The sequence below is a fragment of the Oncorhynchus keta genome, chromosome 3 (genome assembly GCF_023373465.1).
Source record: "Oncorhynchus keta strain PuntledgeMale-10-30-2019 chromosome 3, Oket_V2, whole genome shotgun sequence".
NCBI classification, from domain to species: domain Eukaryota; kingdom Metazoa; phylum Chordata; class Actinopteri; order Salmoniformes; family Salmonidae; genus Oncorhynchus; species Oncorhynchus keta.
In genome coordinates, this window is record NC_068423.1 from 5,858,739 (window position 1) to 5,880,964 (window position 22,226).

General features: G+C 45.4%; 1 protein-coding gene across 7 annotated transcripts in view; it reads right to left on the minus strand.

Moving 5' to 3' along the window:
• The window catches only part of arhgap23b (Rho GTPase activating protein 23b), a 67,486-nt gene that overhangs the window by 18,889 nt on the left and 26,371 nt on the right, over window positions 1-22,226 (minus strand). For all 7 annotated transcript variants that reach the window (XR_004821615.2, XM_035746219.2, XM_035746209.2 and 4 more), the window contains exons 2-3: window positions 1,231-1,422; window positions 8-38 (exon numbers count right to left, since the gene is read on the minus strand). Coding sequence is in view for 6 of the 7 variants with exons in the window: in XM_035746219.2 (XP_035602112.1) it covers window positions 8-38; window positions 1,231-1,422 (223 nt within the window). In the remaining variant the exon portion in view is untranslated. The remainder of the gene's footprint in view (window positions 1-7; window positions 39-1,230; window positions 1,423-22,226) is intronic.

Genomic DNA, 22,226 nt, shown 5'->3' on the forward strand with positions numbered 1-22,226 from the left:
CCCTCACCTTTTCCATTGCCGTTTCCATTCTCCTCGTCCTGCAGAGAAAGGAGAGGAAGACAAGTGAGACACCTAGAAAACTAGTAAACAGAGACCAAGCAGACCAGTTGTTTTGTGCCTCTACCACAAGGAGATGCTATCTCCCCATGGCAGTCAGAGCGATGAGCAGTTGGTGTGGCTACAAACGCATTAACGCACACCTAAACGGGCCTCATCATAGCAACACACAGAAATGGATTGACAGTGACAAAAACACTCATGAGCCAGCATATGCTCACATGGTTTACCTCAATTTATCACACATACACACACAGTTCATCTCTCTCTGACACACACACACACACAATAACCCACTCCCTCCCACACACACACACACACACACACACACACACACACACACACACACACACACACACACACACACACACACACACACACACACACACACACACACACACACACACACACACACACACACACACACACACACACACACACACACACACACACACACACACAGGCCCCAGCTGACTGGGCAGTTTAGGTCTGGCCGGCTGGCTGACTGAGCTCATTCCAGTCAGACAGACAATGACCTGGGCTTTACAGCCACATAATAGAGACCTAGATACCCTGGAGTAGGAACCAGTGATACTACCACCTTTCTCATACTCTAGTCCTCTTCTCTTTACCTTCTCATCTCCTGTTCTGCTTGCCCTCTGCTTGCCCTCTCCTCTCCTCTCCTCTCTCCTCTCTGGCTCCTCTCCTCTCCTCTCCTCCTCTCCTCTCTCCTCTCTGGCTCCCTCTCCTCTCCTTCTTCTCTTCTCATCTTCTGTTTAACATATTCTTTCCTCTCTCTCTTCTCCTCCTTTCCTCTTTTACCCCATTTGCCTCTTTTATTTACTTCTCTATTCCTCTCTTCTCTCCCCTCCCTTTAGGTCAGTGGTCCCCAACCCTGGTCCTAGGGAGCTACAGGATGTGTGGGCTTTTCCTCCACTGGTTGGTGACCATTGGTCAGGACACCTCCATAAGTGTGAAAACGGTTAGGGTAACACACACACACACACACACACACACCTGTAATTCTGTGACTTCACGACCCCTCTTAATTTGGTCATGAGACACAATTAACCTCTACACGACTGGAGGTTAGCAGATCAGCATAAGCTTGGTAGGGAAATCTGTAAAATGAACGTAATGCATTCCATCGTGTGGGCTATGAACCATTGTTACCTTGAGGTTATTGTGGAGGGAGGACTCTGGCGGGTACACAATGAAGTGGCGCAGCGTGAAGCCGAAGCCCTGGGAGTTCTTCTGCAGGAGCACCGTACGAGGGCCCTGCCACGCCACGCCCTCAACCTCGCCCGACGACAGCGACCGAGTGTTCTCATTGGATGACAGGGCGCCATCATTCCGCCCTTTAGCCTATGAGGGACACAGATGAGGAGGATTTAAGAAAAGGGGTCAAAGTCAATATTAGCTATTCAATTCATTAGTACCACTTTCTAAATGTATCAGTGATTTCAATGTGTCAATGTAAGTTAGGTAAAGTGAGCTGAGGGTGTAAGTGTAAACTGTGAATTAGGTCAGTGAGTCCAAACATATCCTTCATGTCGGTGAGAAATGCATTGCTTAAGTGTGAAACGTCAGAGACACTTCTATTAGCGATAATAGCTATATACCACACAGGTTTGGGACCAGGCTAGGGAGACTTTTTTTTTTAACTCCACCCAGAATTCTGGAATTCCACCAATGCCTTTCTCTCTCTCAGGAATAATATCTATTTTAACGACCCACCTCTCCCATAATCACCTGCAACACAATGGAGGGGTAAAAATACATGTTGGAGCGGGTATTTATGTCTAACAATTATGGAACAACAGGACTCGATCATGACACACACACACGTTAGGCACGCATGAACATGCACTCATGTGCGCAAACACACATACACCCACACACACACTGTCACGCCCTACTATTCTCTATGTTTGGTTAGGTCAGGGTGTGACTCGGGTGGGAAAGTCTATGTTATCTATTTCTTTGTTTTTGGCCGAGTGTGGTTCCCAATCAGAGGCAACTGTCTATCGTTGGATCTGATTGGGGATCATATATAAGGTCATTTTCCTTTTGGGTTTTGTGGGACCTTGTTTTCTGTGTAGTGTCTGTACCTGACAGAACTGTGTGCTTTCGTTTTCACTTTGGTTATTTTGTTTGAGTGTTTAAAAAAAAAAAAATCATGAACACTTTCCACACTGCGCTTTGGTCCACTCCTTTCGACGAGAGTCGTTACACACACCTAAAGAAAAATAAGACTCACGCATCTTTGTGTGTTTGGAGTCTTTGTTTCTGTAACACCTTGGGGATACACTGGTGGTCCATATACATTTTTCTTAGGCGGGATTCAGTATCTAACAGCAACATATTCTATTGAAAACGGTTTTAATATGTAGAAACAGAGATTGGCAGGGGGATACATACCTTCACCCTGCTTAGGCCTAAGTAATATTAGGAAAAAGCTCCTGGTGAGGGCACCATACAGCAGACGTAGCTTTTTAGTGTATCTTTTTAGTGTATATAGCTTTTTAGTGTGTATCTTTTTAGTGTCTAGCTTTTTAGTGTCTAGCTAGCGTCTTTATCTTATCACACAACCTCTCCTGATAGCCTTCGGCCCTCTTCCTTCTTCATCCCACCCTGCCCTTGACTTCCTATACTCCCTCCTGCCTTCTTTCTCCACTCCCCCGCCTCCCCCTTCCCCACAAACTCACAAGGCCAGGCCACACTGCACCGCACCACAACAACAGGAAGTGGAGAGCCTTGAACAGGAAGTGAGGCATGGTGCCTGAGCTAACTGGCCCATTTGGGGATTCAGGGAATCCTTCGCCTCTAAGAATAGAGTGGCTAGGGAGGGGACTGTGTGTGTGTGTGTGTGTGTGTGTGTGTGTGTGTGTGTGTGTGTGTGTGTGTGTGTGTGTGTGTGTGTGTGTGTGTGTGTGTGTGTGTGTGTGTGTGTGTGTGTGTGGCAGGGAGGGGGACTCTCTTTCCGATGGGGGCTCCAGTTCCATTGCAACACCCCTCCCTTTATACCCAGCCCAACATTGTGACTAGCATTCAAGCATCTGGAATTCCGGGATCCACATTGACAGGTTGAATTATTCTGTTGACTTCCCATCTGTAATAGTCTCTTATGAAATGCTGTGTGTTGTTTTGCAAGGAAGTGGAAATATGATTAGTGGTATAGGACTGTGAAGGAAAGCTAAGACAAAGGCTGGATGCTTGGAAGGATAGAAATCACATTCTCAGTAAGGAGTCTTAGAATAGACTCATAACACTAATATTAACAAACTATGTAGTGTACACACACGCGCACACAAACACACGCAGGCAGGCACACACACACACACACAAATACATACCGTGCATTCACGTCCACACGAACAGGGATGCCCCTAAGCATGGACTCATCATACGTAGATTGATAATGGAGATGGCATAGATGTTGTTTTTCGAAAACACCATGGACACCATGGAGTATGTGTGTGTGTACGTATGTGTGTGTGAGCGAGCGAGGTTACACACTAGCAGGTTAGTGTTTTTATTGTCATGAATATTGTTCTAGAGGCAGCTCTGCAGAGTGGTCACTAGCTGGCATAGCCACACACTCATAAAATCTGATTTTAAACCTAACCCTAATTCTAACCTTAACCCCACTGCTAACCCTAATGCCTAACCCTAACCTTAAATGATGACCAAAAATCTTCATTCATTTTAACAATATAGCCAATTTTGACTTTGCAGCTAGCCCATCTAGCAGAAATCGCTCAGTTCTGCCTCAAGGACAAGACTCATCCCCAAAAACATCAACCTGCTACATACTGAGCATGACATGTGTCAGAATCCCTCATGGCCTTTCATTCCTACACCTGCTATTTCACATGCAAGTGCATGAAAACACACACACTGGGATGTGAGATGCCAGCAGCACAACTTGCACAAGCATACACACACACACTCTCATATAAACTCCCTAATATATACCAGAGCACGCACACACACACACACTCACAGGGGCATGCCAATGCCACAGTCTCCTTTACACACTGTCCTGAATTCTCCCACCTCTATCAATAACTGAACCATAAGATTAGCTGCTTGTCAACGAAGGGCTACGTGACGTGTAACTATGACGTCACTTCCCCTATAGGCTGTGAAGTCAAACACGGTTTGACTTTGTTTGTCAAATTGTTTTACACGCACACACGAGCGAAACCAGCAAATGAATGCATCTGCACACACACACGTCTCACACACACACACACACACACATTTCCTTTTAACATGTGTTAATGCCCCTGATTGTCAATTACTCAGGCAAGGCCTTTTGATGATCACAGATTTTTGCTACATCTTTGACGCATAAGAGAACAACACATTCTAACCTACACGCCCACACGTGCTCACATACACAGACACCCTGCCGATGCGTCACTCGAGCAGAACAGATGACACTCCAACCTGCACCCATCATACACTCACATATATGTACCCCACACACACACACACACACACACGCACGTGCCGATGTAGAAATATGTACAGTGCCGGGTGACGAAAGCATTGCTCCGATCTCCTTCCCCTCCGTTAGTCAACAGGCCCCCACTGCGCTCCCATTACATAAGACATACAGTAGGCAGGAGTGACACAGCCCCGCCACCCCCAACACACTCTCATTTACTTTCTAGCCTTTATCAAGCCTCTACATTATACATGACCCTATCTAAAATAGCACATGTCCAATTCTGCATTGGTGTAGGTGCTTAGTAAATCCAATGACAATCAGCAGATGGAGAGATGACGGATCCTCCGACTAATACAGCCTTTTGCTACAGGCCAGCGTGGAATACCCACTGGTAAGGCCCTGAACTTCTTTCACTACTGAAAATGGCTGTCATCCTAGAATTAAGCAATACGCCACTGTGTCACTTAGCCTTACCACGGCTAAGGGCTGTTCTTAGGCACGACGTAGTGCCTGGATGCAGCCCTTAGCCGTGGTATATTGACCATATACCACAACCCCCAGAGGTGCCTTATTGCTATTATAAACTGGTTACCAACGTCATTCGAACAGTAAAAATGACTTTTTTTTTATCATACCCGTGGTATATGGTCTGACCTGTCAATCAGCATTCAGGGCTCGAACCACCCGGTTTATAATTGGAATTGGAACATCTCACTGGAATTTGAACATCTCTGGCTGTCTCTCTGAAATTAAATGGTTTCTTTTGTCATATTGCGTAACAATTCTTGAACATCAACCAGACAAACACCCAACAACCCGATATCCAAAGACACATCTACGTCACGGCCTTTCTATGTTTCTATATATCTATGCTGAGTTGAGCACGCCAGATTAGGAGATTTCCCAGCAGAGTCTCTCTTTCTTACCCAGGACAAGCGAAGGTGTGGCAAAACCCTCCGGGGCACCCTTCGTCTGGGTCGCGGAGAGGAGCGGGGTGGGGTGGAGGGTCGGGGAGAGGCACGGGGTGGAGTGGTGGTATCATGTAGGGTAATGCTTCGTAACACCGCCAACCAGATACAGCGAGGTTCCGGGTCACTACAGTCCACCCCTACTGAGCACTGGAAACACCACTCCTGCCCTGAGGGAGCTGGGACCTCCACTCTCAACATCACACACACGCACCACACACACACAAGTGTTTGCTACAGCCCCACACAGGACGGGACACGTACGACGCCGCTGTTACCCCCGCAACTGCCGGACGTTTTCACCTAGACACGCTGCGCACGCACTCTCGGCCAGACATGGGGGTCAAGAGTCAATGGTGACCAACTGAACCCAACCACTTAGTGTCTGTCAAATCAAGACGTCAACAATTCTGAGTCGAAATCAACAAAATCTTCATATTGATGAATGAATCCAGGTCTAGGTGAATATATTTGTATTCCTCAAAGTGGGTTTGGGTTCTGGTTCGGTTTGTCTGTCAAAATGCATCATGGTCCTGTTGGTCACTAGTTCTGTTTCTGGAGAAGTAGGTGAAGCAGCTTGGATGGCAGGCCTGAGATCAGTGGAGACAGTAAAAAGAAAGGGCCTTCGCCAGGCACAAGTCGACTAGCTCTTCATCAGAGTTGGTCCTAGATCAGTAATATTCTTGATCTGTGTAGAGCTACTGGTGTCCTCACTTCTATCCAGGACCAGATTATGATTTCATCCTCTCCTCTAGATGAGTTGTCCCGCGTTTGCATTCTACATGTGGCTAGTTGAGTAGCTGGTAACCTCTTGTCCTTCCTCAGTATATAGACAGATTCAGACTCAAGCTGCCACACTTCCTTGTTCACTGACCGGAAATCGAGGTTCAGAAGTCCTTTTTACTGGTATAGAAGCCATTAGGGTGGCGTACAGGTGTGAAAACCAGTAGCTGGATCTAGTCCTCTTCACTGGATCAGAACGAGTTTTAGTCCCATGTTTTTTTATTGTAGCTGGTAACAGTAGCTCTTTTCTCTCATGCTGGGTATAGTGCAGTATTGGCAGTGGCTGGCTCTCTGTCTTTATTGCTATCTAAAGTATATTCCTCTCCTCTTTTCTCTACCCAGGCTCTGCCTGCCTGCCTGCCTGCCTGCCTGCCTCTCTCTCTCTCTCTCTCTCTCTCTCTGGCTCCCTGTAGGCTCGCTTGTGTTCCACGCAACGCTAGTCCACTCTGTCAACCCCACTCACTCACTCTCTCTCTCTCCCACTCTGTCGCTCTTTCTCTCTCCGCCTCTCTTTCACATTCCTCCCATCCCTCCACTGGCCAGTCCAGCAAGGCAGTTGAGCAGTGAGCAGCACAGAGCATGTTCTCTGTTTGTGTGTGTTTCTCTCTCTCTCTTTCATGTCTCGCTTTCTCTCTTATGTGTGTCTCCCTGTCTCCTCTTTTTATGCTCAGAACCTGGCCGCCGCAGCTGACAGTAGAGTACACACTAACATTAAAAAGGCTGTGTGTGTGTGTGTGTGTGTGTGTGTGTGTGTGTGTGTGTGTGTGTGTGTGTGTGTGTGAAAACCGAGAGTCCCAGCCTTTTAAAACAAAACAAACAAGCAGCAGCAATGTATTGCAGTGTATTTAAAGCTTTTTGCTTTGACACCTGTGAGCCAGAGCATTGTATAAATAGAGAGAGAGAGAGAGAGAGAGAGAGAGAGAGAGAGAGAGAGAGAGAGAGAATAGGGAGAAAGAGAGAGAAAGAGTGAGCGAGAGACAGAGAGAGAGACAGAGAGAGAAATGAAAAGAGACAAAAAAAGATAGATTGACCAAGACAGGCATGCAGACTCCCCTGGCTGGAAATGACACCCATCGCTCCTCTCCCCTCTCCTCCCCTCTTCACAATCTCCTTAGAAAACTCAACCCGGAAAAATGGGAGCGCCGACTCAGTGGTAGGATAAAAAAGGCATTTCCCTATCTGCCTCACTGTATCGCTCTCCCCTATGGCTCGCCTGCTTTTCTGAGTTCTGTGTGTTCTTGTATGTCAGTGTCTGTCCAGACTCCATAGCATTGGACCTTGGGGCAACTGCTAGTAAGGGCAACCACTTACACTCCATCCAGAGGGCTAAATGTGTGTGTGAATCATGAGTCAGAGGACACAGAAGTCATTATGACGGAGCTAAGATGAATGGAATTGAAGGATGGGGGAGGAATGGGAAATGGCTATTTAAGGCCTAACGGCCTTGTAAGCATGTCACCAAACACTGATACACACATTGATTTAGCTTAATAGATTTTAGTTCTATCAATAGAGCAATTACTAGCTGATACGAAAAATGCCACGTGATTTAAAAAGCTGCAAATACCGCATGCACACTCGCACACACACACTTTTCTTTTCCCTTTCTCTCTGGTGACATGACACTACAGGTTTGGCTGGTAATAACCATGGAGAGGCAATCAGCCAAATAGCCCATGAGGAGCGATCCATCCCTATCTGAAAGGGGGTGGCCATCATTAACATGTCATTGATACTAGTACTGTCAGCACAGACGGCAAAGTTGTCCCCTCCTCTTCTAGTAATGGGGCAACCCCTGGCATAGTGCAAAACTAAAACTTTTTTTTTTTAGGTGTAAGATGGATCAAAACTAAGTCAATAATGAACTTTCCACCGTGATAAAATAATAGGAAAAACAGAGAATTGGCTGTTTAAATTGGGCAAGGACAGCAGCACCCCTCTAATCTATCCCTCACATGCGTCCCCAGTCCGAACCTATTTTTGACCGTCAAAAGTGGTGCAATATAGGCCTACAGGGAATATGGTGCCATTGATTGGGACACACCCAATATCTCTCTCCAGCTCTCTATGCCTCTCATTGGATACTTCTATGTTTATACACCCCCCACTCTCTCTCATGTCTCCTCGTTTTAGGCTCATTACCCTGCAGCTCCTTTGACCTTGCTCTCTCTCTCTGTCTTTCTATTCCATCTCCTCTTTCGCTCTCATTATCCACAGTCTCCACACAACTTCAACCCTCCTCTTGACTTCTTATATAACCAGAGGGAAGATGTTGCAGGGATGAAGGGAGTGACAAACAGAAAGAGTTGTTTAGACAGAGACAGAGTGTAGACAGAGAACGCACACACACACACGCACACACACACACACACACACACACACACACACGGACGGACACATTCTACTTATGCTAAAAATGTTATTTCTATTCTACTGAGCCATTTATTTGATGTCCATATTCTTATCTTTTATTATTTCTTGTTGTTTGCGTTGTCGAGAAGGAGCGTGCGAGGTAGCATTTCGTCGGACGGCGTATACCGTGTGTATCCTGCACACACGACGAATAAAACTTGAAAACACACAAATGCAAAACAGACACACAATACACACAATGTTCAACATGATTATCAGCTGTTCTTGTTTAAAACCACTAGTGGGCAGCACTGGCACGCAAAAGATCACGCTGACTTGATAACCGTCTCAATTCAACAGCTGGACCGAACTGTAACGTACACCATTGATTATTGAAACCCGAGAGTGTGTCTAAAATAGACAGCCTATTTGTTCACACACATCGAGGAGACAACAGAGATAGTATTGATAACCCCTGTTGGCTAAAATGGGCTAATATCAGTAGTATGCATTAAGGGATTATTCTTTTGAGTATGAATGAGAATAAAAAAAGGAGGCGCGCACACACACACACACACACACACACACACACACACACACACACACACACACACACACACACACACACAAAATCAACCCTCGATGGCAGGAAAAGCCTCCTAATTGACCTATTTTTTGTCAACTGTGTAATTGTTCCAAGCTATAAAAAAAAATGAAATAATACAGCTACACATTTCCAAGCGTCGTGGTTCTTCTCTCGGTTCTCTTTTTATCTTTCCACGTGGCCGCAGCTGTAGCCAGTAAGGAACTAGTCCCAAACAAGGCCAAGTAACCATGGACACTGCAAAACGTCTCCCCTTTAATGGCATAACTAGCCCCATAGCACTGACCCGACCACACACACACAGACACACACACACACACACACACACAGACACACAGACACACGTGCACGCACACACAAAATAAGAAAAAAAAACACTGATTCACACACACCCATTGATTATGAGCATGGGGAATGCAGTGACGATTTTAGCATGTAAATGGTGGGGCAAACTCAAGCTATTTTTTTTTAGATGCACACCAGCAAAGCCACAACACAACACTGGACAATACATTAATTGCACTATAACAGTGACAAATGGTGCCCACAAACTGTTAGGGCCCAAATAAATCTTTCCTGACAGTGGAGCTTTCCTTCCAGCACCATGGACTGAATCCTTACCACTGCTACACCTGGCTATCAGCGGAGCCTTGTCTGGCAGCGAAACAGTTCATTCAGCCTCACTTACTGCCTTTTTTAGAAACATAGCTGATATGGCTGACTCGCTTAAATAAATATGGTTTCTACTGACTCCTTGTGGATTTGTGTAACTCAATAAGAACTGCATTCTCCTTCAATAATAACGAACGCCAGCATGAGTTGTGACTTTTGAACCATACACAAACACTACTACATTCATGTTCAGTAAATTCATGTTTGTTCTTATATCATTAACACTTAGCTCTAAGTATAAGCAAGTGCAAGCAAACTAGCTACGACGAGGTAGCCCTAGTCGTTCAGCACTTTAATTTTAAGTATTTTATTAGGCCTATGTGGTCTAAAAATAAATTAAAATACAATCACGAGCATCCACTTTTAAAGACATTATGCAAACAAAACAATCCTCGCAATATCAACTGGAATTACATGGGTCTATTACTAAACTTTTTGTTGAAAATAAATATGATGGTTACAGACCCAACAACATTATATAGTTTCCCCTCCTTGTGGAGAAAATCACGAGCTAATTATAATACAATGTCAGGGGAACAATTAAATAATTCCAACATTGCCTAAAATGATGAATGAGAGACTTATATAAGCAATATAACAACTGAGATGTACAAACTATGGCATAGGGGAACGATGAGCGGATAAGACGCAAGCCGAAATGTCGATTAAGACATTAATAAGCGAGCTAAGACAGACGTAGTCGATATACCTATTTGTTCAGCACTTATGAAATGAACAGCGACAGAATTCAGAACACGCCCTTACCTTATTTGCCCTGCACGCCAAATCAGAACCATATGATAAATAACGAGGTCATATAAACTGACAATGAAATCTTTTACAATATCCGATGATGACATTTCTCTAAAACAGGCTATAGGCTACATGTGCACCACCAAGTCAGAACAGTAGGCGAAGTTCTGGGGGGGGAGAGGGACCAAATTCTTAGCGTGAGACACATGGGCTACTATCTGCCTACTACACAACATACACTTAGTATTACTTTCTTAGCTACAGTATACATATCTCCCTGGCATATTGCTTCATTTATGCAGCAGCATACAATACCTATTTTTGGACTCACAGTTGTTGTGCTGTGCTCACTTGAACAGGAATGTGGTGCGGAGGTTCTTCTTGTGGGCAAACTTTGTCATCAAACTTTGTCATCAAAGTCTGACATTCTCCGGATGAATTCATGCTGGATTGGCAGCATGGGCAATGTATTCAACCTTTTCTGGCCCATGGTGTTGCATGTTTATCCTTTTAAGTTTAGAAAAGAGATCCTTTCAGGCAGATGTTTTAAATCCTTAAATCCAGACTTGGACCACACACCCTCTCCACCGAATAGCAGGCACGGGGAAGCAAAATAGTTATTGCTTTGCGACGCTCGCAGTTCGCCACCAATTCCTTCCAAACCACTCATTGTTGAATTTGCGATTTCTGTTTTATCTATAATTTCTCTTCAGCTTTATTAACTCAATACATACATTTTTGTATTGTTTGCAAACTGATATGTCTATTTTATATCTTTTTTTTGCTAAACAGGTGGGCTCAGCAATAAACATTTCTGTCACGCCTGCTCCAGCTCTCCCTCTCGAGCACCAGACTGCCTATCATTACGCACACCTGTCCCCTTCGTTACACGCACCAGCGCCTCTTTGTACCCACCTGAACTCTATCATTATTTGATTGCCTTCTCTTTATCTGTCTGTTCCTCACATTATTCCCTGTGTCAGCATTGATGTCGTTACTTTGTCCCCTCGCTGGTCCTGTCCTGTTTTATGTCCCTATTAGATGGTCTCCCTGTATCTGCTTCCTGTTTCCATCATCAATCCTTACAGAATGCTGACACCAAAATTGGAAGCATCAGGGAGGCCTGTTATTTTGTTGGTGACGTCGGGTCCGGGTGCCATCGTTGATGGAACCGGGGGTGCCTCAGCGAGCTCGTCGGGCTTCCATGCCCTAGCTGGCACGAGAGGTGTTTCTTGCCCTTGGCAGGCACCCACCCAACGTCATGCTTTGGCCGACCATCGGGCTCCCACGCCTCAGCCGGTTCATCAGGCTCCCACGTCTCAGCGTGATCATCAGGCTTTCACGCCTCAGCCGGTTCGCCAGGATCCCACGCCACGGCAGGTCCGTCAGGCTCGCCCAGCTGGGATGCCGGGTGGCGCCCCTAGATGGGGGGGTACTGACACGCCTTCTCCCGCTCTCCCTCTCTGGAGCTCAAGGGCACCAGACTGCCTATCATTACGCACACCTGTCCCCTTCGTTACACGCATCAGCGCCTCATTGGACCCACCTGAACTCTATCATTATTTGATTGCCTTCCCTTTATCTGTCTGTACTTCACATTATTCCCTGTGTCAGCATTGATGTCGTTACCTTGTCCCGTCCAGACGCTGTTCCTGACCTGTTTTATGTCCGTAGATTATTACATGTTCTCCCTGTACCTGCTTCCTGTCTCCAGCGTCGATCCTTACAGTTTCACAGTTCTACTGTGCCTTATGTTTTATGTAGTCTATTCATCTATTCCTTTCTGAACACACAGTAACTGGCGCATATGCCTTGAAAATCTGGCACGCGTGCTATATTCTCTTGAAAACAGGCTGCCATTTGAGCACCCATGACCGTACCACTGATTCCTTCAAACATAGGTAGAAATCCCCTGCTCGTCTGCCGCCCCTGTGTCCAGCACCACACAACTACCCAAACTATTACCACCCAGAGTGGCGAATGGGTTAACTACAGCACTCTCTTGTGAGAGGAAGACTGGGGTGATTGACTGTGTCTGAACTGGACCATCGGAGTTCACTTCGACGGTAGGCTCTTATTAATTTTGAATGTGACATATAGAAATTAATGGAACGTACCCATTCTACATGACTGAGAGTGATGCACAGACATGAGTGATGTCTGTTCTACAACCACTTTCTAGCTGAACATTCTGTAACATTTCAGCACTCTTGAATGAGCCCGATCATGAACCCTAGAAACAGATTGAACCCCAGTATCCCCACGCTGGCCATACCTGTACGTGTTCAACAGTTTCCAGACAAACTGTCCCCATCATGGCCGGAACTAACAAAGCACATTGTTAATGGCAAATCAGGACCTTTCATCACGGGCCCAAACAAAGACACCCTATTGTAGCCAAACTAGCGGTTCTGAGATCAGCATGTCAAGCAGGTTCACAGTGGACACCATGTCTCCAGCATGGGCCATGATTCACCACAGACCCCCCTTACAAAGCCCACAGCAGTGGCCTGACCAACTGACCAAGGCATCTGTACCAGCCATTGTTCTCCATAGACACTGGGCCTTGTGTGGAAGCCAGCGTGGAAAATGCACTTGGTTTGGGGATACATAGCATTGCATTTCAAAAGGACTTACAGCAGGAAGGAAACAACAGGGAAGAGCATCATCTTAAAATCAGGGTTGTGTTCATTAGGCACCTACCAGAAGACAGCAGACTCAAACAGGGAAATCAAATCATGTTGGTCACATGCGCAGAATACAAAGGGTGTAGACGAGCCCTCCCCAACGATGCAGAGTAAAGAAATAAACCATTTAAAACACGAGGAATAAAATAAACACAAATGGAGCAATATATAGGGAGTCCCAGTATCAGATCAATATGCAGGGGTATGAGGTATTTTAGGTAGATACAGTATGTACATGAAGGCAGGGTAAAGTGACTAGTCATCAGGATAAATAAAACAGCGTAGGAACAGCATATGATGAGCGTAAAAGTGTGTGTGTGTGCGCGTGTGTAATGTGTGTTTGTGTCGGTATGTGTGTGTGTGTGTGTGTGTGTTTGTGTTGTCAGTATGCACATGCAGTGTATGTGAATGTGTTGGGGGTTTTGTGTGAGAGTATCAGTGTGTATACACACTACAGTAATCTCCAGTATTGGGACGGTGACTTTTGGAGCTCACTGTAGTGTGTATACTGTATATAGTCTTGTGAGTGTGCATAGAGTCAGTGCAAGATACGGTCAATGCAGATAGTCCGGGTAAACATGAATGAACTATTTAGCTATGAACTATTTAGTCTTATGGCTTGGGTGTAGAGTCTGTTGGTCTGAGAGCCGATGCTACCGTTTGCCGGACGGTAGCAGAGCGAACAGTCTATGGCTTGGGTGGCTGGAGTCTTTGGCAATTTTTCGGGCCTTCCTCTGACACCGCCTGATATAGACATCCTGGATGGCAGGGAACTCGGACCCAGAGATGTACTGGGCTATCCGCACCACCCTCTGTAGCACTTTGCGGTCGAGGGTGGTGCATTTGCCATACCAAGTGGTAATGCAGCCAGTCAGGATGCTCTCGATGGTGCAGCTGTAGAAGTTTTTGATGATTCGAGGGCCCATGACTAATCTTTTTAGCCTCCTGGGGGGAAGAGGCACTGTCGTACCCTTTTCATGACTGTGCGGGTCTGTGTGGGCCATGTTAAGTTCTTAGTTCTTATGTGGACATCGATGTGGATGTGGATGGGGGCATGCTCTCCCCTCTTTCTCCTGTAGTCCACGATCAGCTCCTTGGGAGGGACAACTTGAACTTTTGAAACAGTTTCTGTTGCGTGCCCTAATAAACACGAACCAGGCATGTACATGCATGTTCTTGCATGGTATCGTAGGTTCTTTGTGCATTATAGGGACAGCACAGCTTCAAAGTGAACCTATGATGACGGTAGTTAACAACCGTATGGACAAGTTTGAAATTCCAAGCAGGACAACGCCTCAGTGCGCAATGTGTAAAAATAATTGCCATTATCCCTTTGGATAGGGATATTCACATTGGCGTTATGACAAGCCTTGCGGGGGTGGAAAGGCTATTGTTTTGAATTTAGTTAGGGTCCGTTACTTTGTGGCGCACTGATATGGCAGGCTTGAAGCTGGACGGAGTGTTGCTTGAACCGTTCTAAATAAGCATGTCTATTTTAAGACGGCCTTCTCTGCCACAGTGTCAGAAGTGATGATATATAGCCAATCAGGGTTTGGATAAGAGCCATTTGATTGGATACAATTTGAGAGATTCTGATATGCAGTTACAAAAGTCAATGGCTGCAAACTATGCTTTGACGACAACACTTATCCGAATGCAGTTTAGGATGACTGGTGCTTTGCCTATATCATAGTTTCCTGTGCTAAGACTTTATCAAAGATGTAGGCCAAACCTTTTTTCGATTAAAGCCTGTGTTGGTCTGCTGTGTTAAAGCCTAGGCATTAGCTCGGCAAGCTAACACAAATCTTCAGATTTCATGCAAAGCTACTCGAGTGTGGTTCACTGACTGAATGCCCTCCGTTGCACATGTTCTCTGTTGTGTTGACAGCAAGGTATGAAGTGAATGGAGGAATGGGGGACGGAAGGAGGAATGACGCTGGTTTCCCTGGAGAGGCAAAGGGGGTGTCAGGTGAGGATTCACAGTGGCTGGGGGGGGGGTAATGGGGGTCATGCCAAGGCACGCAATCCCTAATGCTCAGGGCAGCAGCTGGGCATCCAGATGGGGCAGACACCACAGAGAGCATTCTGGATTAAAGGGGGAGGCACATCCACCCCCCTAACCCCCACCCTATGCACTACTCACTCACTGGGAGCAGGGGGCTTTGTTGACTGCACCTGATGCCCGTGCCCACCACTGCCCCTCCCTTTTATCTTTGTCTCTTTCATGTTTTTCACTCTGCCGTTATTATCGCTTTATATCGAGCTCCCACGCTCACTAGCACTTTCTCTGGAAGTTTCTCGCGCTTTGTTTTCCTATTTTTTATTGGGTCTTTCTTTTCTCTCTTCATTCCATTGCTACACAGTAATCGCCATCCCGCTTCCATTGACACATTCCTGTGCAGCCCACCTGCTGGAGGAATAATGAGCCAGTGTTTGTTCTAACACACACACACACACACACACACACACACACATAGATATGTGCACGCACACACTCACACGAAAGGACTCACACACACGTACACACACACACACACACGTGTACTTACACTCAGTCGCACTTAAGCATAGACACAGACACACACTCCTTTCCCAGTCCCTCTGGGTGGAAACACCAGCTCTTACCTCAGGCCTGGGATAGCCATTAAGCCATTTATTAGGTACAGAGCACCAGCTCTATGCCCAACCTTTCAACTTTGCCCCATACACGCACGCGCACACACATTGCATCGACCCACCCCGTTCCCTTCCATCTCTCCCTGCCCCTGTCCGGTTCCCAGCTCAACAGAGGCTCATTGTCATGTCTGCATTTCAGAGCAAGACTCGGCCTGTCCCAGGGTGCCTCCCACCCCCTTTCTATACAGTAAAGCCCCATTCCATTTCTCCCTCTCGGCAAAAACAACACACAACAATAATCACTCCCATTTGGGGTCAACGCAATTGCTCCCTGTCACTCATTATGGTTGCCCCTCCACCAACACTTCCACTCCACCGGACATACACAATCCCGACCAAAAGTATGTGGACACCTGCTCGTCGAACAACTCATTCCAAAATCATGCACATTAATATGGAGTTGGTCCCCTTTGCTGCTATAACAGACTCTTCTGGGAAGGCGTTCCACTAAATATTGGAACATTGCTGCGGGAACTTGCTTCCATTCAGCCACAAGAGCATTAGTGAGGTCGGGCACTGATGTTCGGCTTGGCTCGCAGTCGGCGTTCCAATTCATCCCAAAAGTGTTCGAAGGAGTTGAGGTCAGGGCTATGCGCAGGCCAGACAAGTTCTTCCACATCGATCTCAACAAAACATTTCTGTATGGACCTCGCTTTCTGCACAGGGGAATTGTCATGCTGAAACAGGAAAGGGCCTTCCCCAAACTGTTGCCACAAAGTTGGAAGCACAGAATCGTCTAGAATGTCATTGTATGCTGTAGCGTTAAGATTTCCCTTCACTGTTACTAAGGGGCCTAGCCCGAACAATGAAAACAGCCCCAGACCATTATTCCTCATCCACCAAACTTTACAGTTGCCACTGTGCATTTGGGCAGGTAGCGTTCTCCTGGCATCCTCCAAACCCAGATTTGTCCGTCAGTCTGCCAGATGGTGGCGTTCCTATGATGGTGCCACGTTGAAAGTCACTGAGCGCTTCAGTAAGGCCACCCTACTGCCAATGTTTGTCTATGGAGAGTGCATGGCTGTCCACAAATTTGAAGGCACACTGTTGTATATACATATACTTTGTATATACAGTGATTTCGGAAAGTATTCAGACCCCTTGACATTTTCCACATTCTGTTACGTTACAGCCTTATTCTAAAATTGATTTTTTAAATTATCATTCTCATCGATATACATACAATACTCCATAGTGGCAAAGCAAAATCTGTTTTTTAGAAATGCTTGCTAAAACTGAAATATCACATTTATATAAGTATTCAGACCCTTTACACAGTACTTTGTTGAAGCACCTTTGGCAGCTATTACATCCTCAAGTCTTAATGGGTATTACGCTACAAGCTTGGCACACCTGTGTTTGGGGAGTTTCTCCGATTCTTCTCTGTAGATCCTCTCAAGCTCTGTCAGGTTGGATGGATAGCGTCGTTGAACAGCTATTTTCAGGTCTCTCCAGAGATGTTTGATCCGGTTCAAGTCTGGACTCTGGCTGGGCCACTGAAGGACATTCAGAGAATTGTCCCGAAGCCACTCCTGCGGTCTCTTGGCTGTGTGTTTAGGGTCGTTGTCCTGTTGGAAGGTGAACCTTCGTCCCAGTCTGAGGTCCTGAGTGTTCTGGAGCAGGTTTTCATCAACAATCTCTCTCTACTTTGTTCCATTCATCTTTCCCTCGATCCTGACAAGTCTCCCAGTCTCTGCCTCTGAAAAACATCCCCACAGCATGATGCCACCATGCTTCACCGTAGGGATGGTGCCAAGTTTCCTCTAGAGTCTCTTGGTGCCTTTTAGCAAACTCCAAGCAGGCTGCCATGTGCCTTTCACTGAGGAGTGGCTTCCGTCTGGCCACTCTACCATAAAGGCCTGATTGGTGGAATGCTGCAGAGATGGTTGTCCTTCTGGAAGATTCTCCCATCTCCACAGAGGAACTCTGGAGCTCTGTCAGAATGACCATCAGGTTCTTGGTCACCTGCCTGACCAAGGCCCTTCTCCCCCATTGCTCAGTTTGGCCGGACTGCCAGCTCTAGGAAGAGTCTCCGTGGTTCCAAACTTCTTCCATTTAAGAATGATGGAGGCCACTGTGTTCTTGGGGACCTTCAATGCCCCAGATCTGTGACTCGACACAATCCTGTCTTAGAGCTCTGCGGACAATGGTTGTTTGCTGTAAAACGTGTTTGTTGCTTTGTCATTATGGGGTATTGTGTGTAGATTGATGAGGAAAACATTTTAGAATAAGGTTGTAACATAACAATATGTGGAAAATGTCAAGGAGTCTGAATACTTTCCGAATGCACTGTATAGTGTACATACCAACAGTTTGATAGGGGGAGATGGTGGTTAGACGAAGCAGCATTAGATAGTGGGAGAAGGTGGTGAGCAGCTTGAAATGTGTTACCCTAGAACTGGGTGGTAATGGCAGTATGATCCATATGTTTCTGCTGAAGACAGCTTGTCTTTTTATAGTTGTCTTGTCAAACTATGCAAAGATGCTGATGTTGAGGGTAGAAACAGTCATGTATTTACCCACTGCAAATTGGTGAACTTTGAGTGTTACCCTGAGCTTGTCCAAATGACACAGAACCAAATGTACCTTAACCCCAAACAAATACCCCTCCCTTCCAGCCTGACCGGCTTCACAGAGAAAGCAAGGGCATTTCCCATGTGTCTGACCAGGGACCTGGCTTATCTACTTTACCACAGGAACCTGTATTGGCAGGCATACCACTCTGTCACTCACTGTAACACAAAGGTAAACATTACAGCTGGAGTGCAAATGGCCATTCAGGATCGTGTTTATTAGGGCACACTGTAGCAAAAAGGTTTAAAACATTATAGAACAGAAAACGAATATGAGCGCTTCTTATTTATTGGTATTATCATTTTGGGGGTATTTTACCCCCTTTTTTATCGTCTCATCGCTGCAACCCCCCAAAGTCGAGTCATGCGTCCTCCGAAACATGACCAGCCAAACCACGCTTCTTAACACCCGCCCGCTTAACCCGGATGCCAGCTGCACCAATGTGTCAGAGGAAACACTGTTCAACTGAAGACCTAGGTCAGCCTGCAGTTGCCCGACCCCCGACAAGGAGTCGCTAGCGATGAGCAAAGTAAAGCCCCCCCGGCCAAACCCGGACGACACTGGGCCAATTGTGCGCCACCTTACTGCGATGCAGTGCCTTAGACCGCTGCGCCACTCCATAAGCCCCATATGAGTGCTTCTTATTGGAAAAGTTCATATAGTATTAGCCCGTTTCATTCATTTTGGTACCGTGTTGTGCCAAGTGAACACGACCCAGATCATTATTAAACCAGATGTCGGCTTAAGGTTCCGTTGCTATGGGAAACACTAGTGAATCCTCTGAAAAGGGTGCATAGAGGCTTCTAACATAGGTCATTGCAATTAATCAATCAACCAATCAATCAATAGAACTAGGCCTGACTACATTAGCACTCACTGGCACAGTCACATATCATGAGACACGATCCAAGTCTGTTTGGTTTGTCCATTAGCCTTACATTGTAGGATAATAGTGGAGACATCAAAACTACGAAATAACACATGGAATCACGTAGTAACCAAAAAAGTGTTAAACAAATCAAAATACATTTTATATGTTAGATTCTTCAAAGTAGACACACAAATGGCAGCTTTGCACACTCTTTGCATTCTCTCAACCAGCTTCACGTGGAATGCTTTTCCAACAGTCTTGATGGAGTTTCCACATATTCTGAGTACTTGTTAGCTGCTTTTCCTTCACTCTGCGGTCCAACTCATCTCAAACCATCTCAAATCGGGTTGAGGTCAGGTGATTGTGGAGGCCAGGTCATCTGATGCAGCACTCCATCACTCTCCTTCTTGGTCAAATAGCCCTTACACAGCCTGGAGGTGTGTTGGGTCATTGTCTTGTTGAAAAACAAATGATAGTCCCACTAAGCGCAAACCAGATGGGATGGTGTATCGCATCAGAATGCTGTGTTAGCCATGCTGGATAAGTGTGCCATGAATTCTTAGTAAATCACAGACAGTGTCACCAGCAAAGCACACCCAACACCATCACACTTCCTCCTCCATGCTGCATGGTGAGAACCACACAAGCGGAGATCATACGTTTACCTACTCTGCGTCTCACAATGACACGGTTTTTGGAACCAAAAATCTCCAATTTCGACTCATCAGACCAAACGACAGATTTCCACCGGTCTAATGCCCATTGCTTGTGTTTCTTGGCCCAACAAGTCTCTTCTTATTGGTGTCCTTTTAGTAGTGGTTTCTTTGCAGCAATTTGACCATCAAGGCCTGATTCACAAAGTCTCCTCTGACAAGTTGATGTTACTTGAACTCTGTGAAAAACATTTATTTGGGCTGCAATTTCTGAGGCTGGTAACTCTAACAAACTTATTCTCTGCAGCAGAGGTAACTTTGGGTCTTCCTTTCCTGTGGCGGTCCTCATGAGAGCAAGTTTCATCATTGCGCTTGATGGTTTCAAAGACTGCACTTGAAGAAACTTTTCCTGGTTTGACTGACCTTCATATCTTAAAGTAATGATGGACTGTCGTTTCTCTTTGCTTATTGAAGCTGTTCTTGACAAAATATGCACTTGGTCTCTTACCAAATAGGGCTATCTTCTGTATACCAACCCTACCTTGTCACAAGACAACTGATTGGCTCAACGCATTAAGGAAAGAAATTCCACAAATGAACTTTTAACAAGGCACACCTGTTCATTGAAATGCATTCCAGGTGACTACCTCATGAAGCTGGTTGAGAGAATGCCAAGAGTGTGCAATGCTGTCATCAAGGCAAAGGGTGGCTACTTTGAAGAATCTCAAATATAAAATACAGTTGAAGTCAGAAGTTTACATACACCTTAGCCAAATACTTTTTAAACTCAGTTTATCACAATTCCTGACATTTAATCCCAGTACAAATTCCCTGTTTTAGGTCAGTTAGGATCACCACTTTATTTTAAGAATGTGAAATGTCAGAATAGTTTACAGAATGACTTATTTCAGCTTTTATTTCTTTCATCGCATTCCCAGTGGGTCAGAAGTTTACATACACTCAATTAGTATTTGGTAGCATTTCCTTTAAATTGTTGAACTTGGGTCAAACGTTTCAGGTAGCCTTCCACAAACTTCCCACAATAAGTTGGGTGAATTTTGTCCCATTCCTCCTGACAGAGCTGGTGAAATGGAGTCAGGTTTGTAGCCCTCCTTGCTCGCACATGCTTTTTCAGTTCTGCCCGCAATTCTTCTATGAGATTGAGGTCTGGGCTTTGTGATGGCCTCTCTAATACCTTGACTTTGTTGTACCTGCTTCCTCCAGCATCTTCACAAGGTTGTGAAGAGGGTCCTTTGCTGTTGTTCTGGGATTGATTTGCACTTTTCACACCAAAGTACGTTAATCTCTAGGAGACAGAACACGCCTCCTTCCTGAGAGGTATAACGGCTGCGTGGTACCATGGTGTTTATATTTGCACACTATTGTTTGTACAGATGAAGGTGGTACCTTCAGGCGTTTGGAAACTGCTCCCAAGGATGAACCAGACATGTGGAGGTATACAAAACATTTCCCTGGGGTCTTGGCTGATTTCTTTTGATTTTCCCATAATGTCAAGCAAAAAGGCACTGAGTTTGAAGGTAGGCCTTGAAATACACCCACAGGTACACCTCCAATTGACTCAAATTATGTCAATTAGCCTATCAGAAGCTTCTAAAGTGATGACATCATTTTCTGGAATTTTCCAAGCTGTTTAAAGGCACAGTTAACTTAGTGTATGTAAACTTCTGACCCACATGGAATTGTGATACAGTGAATTATAAATTAAATAATCTGTCTGTAACAATTGTTTGAAAAATGACTTGTGTCGTGCACAAAGTAGATGTCCTAACCGACTTGCCAAAACTATAATTTGTTAACAAGAAATTTGTGGAGTGGTTGAAAAACGAGTTTTAATGACTCCAACCTAAGTGTATGGAAACTTTCAACTCCAACTTTATATTTTGATTTGTTTAACACTTTTTTTGTTACTAAATTATTTCATATGTGGTATTTCACCATTTTGATGTCTTCACTATTATTCTACAATGTGGAAAATAGTAAAAAAAAAATAAAGAAAAACCCTTGAATGAGTAGGTGTGTCCAAACTTTTGACTGGTACTGTAGATAGCATATCCATATGATGCAACACATTTGTCATTTGTTAGGTGCATTTCTAC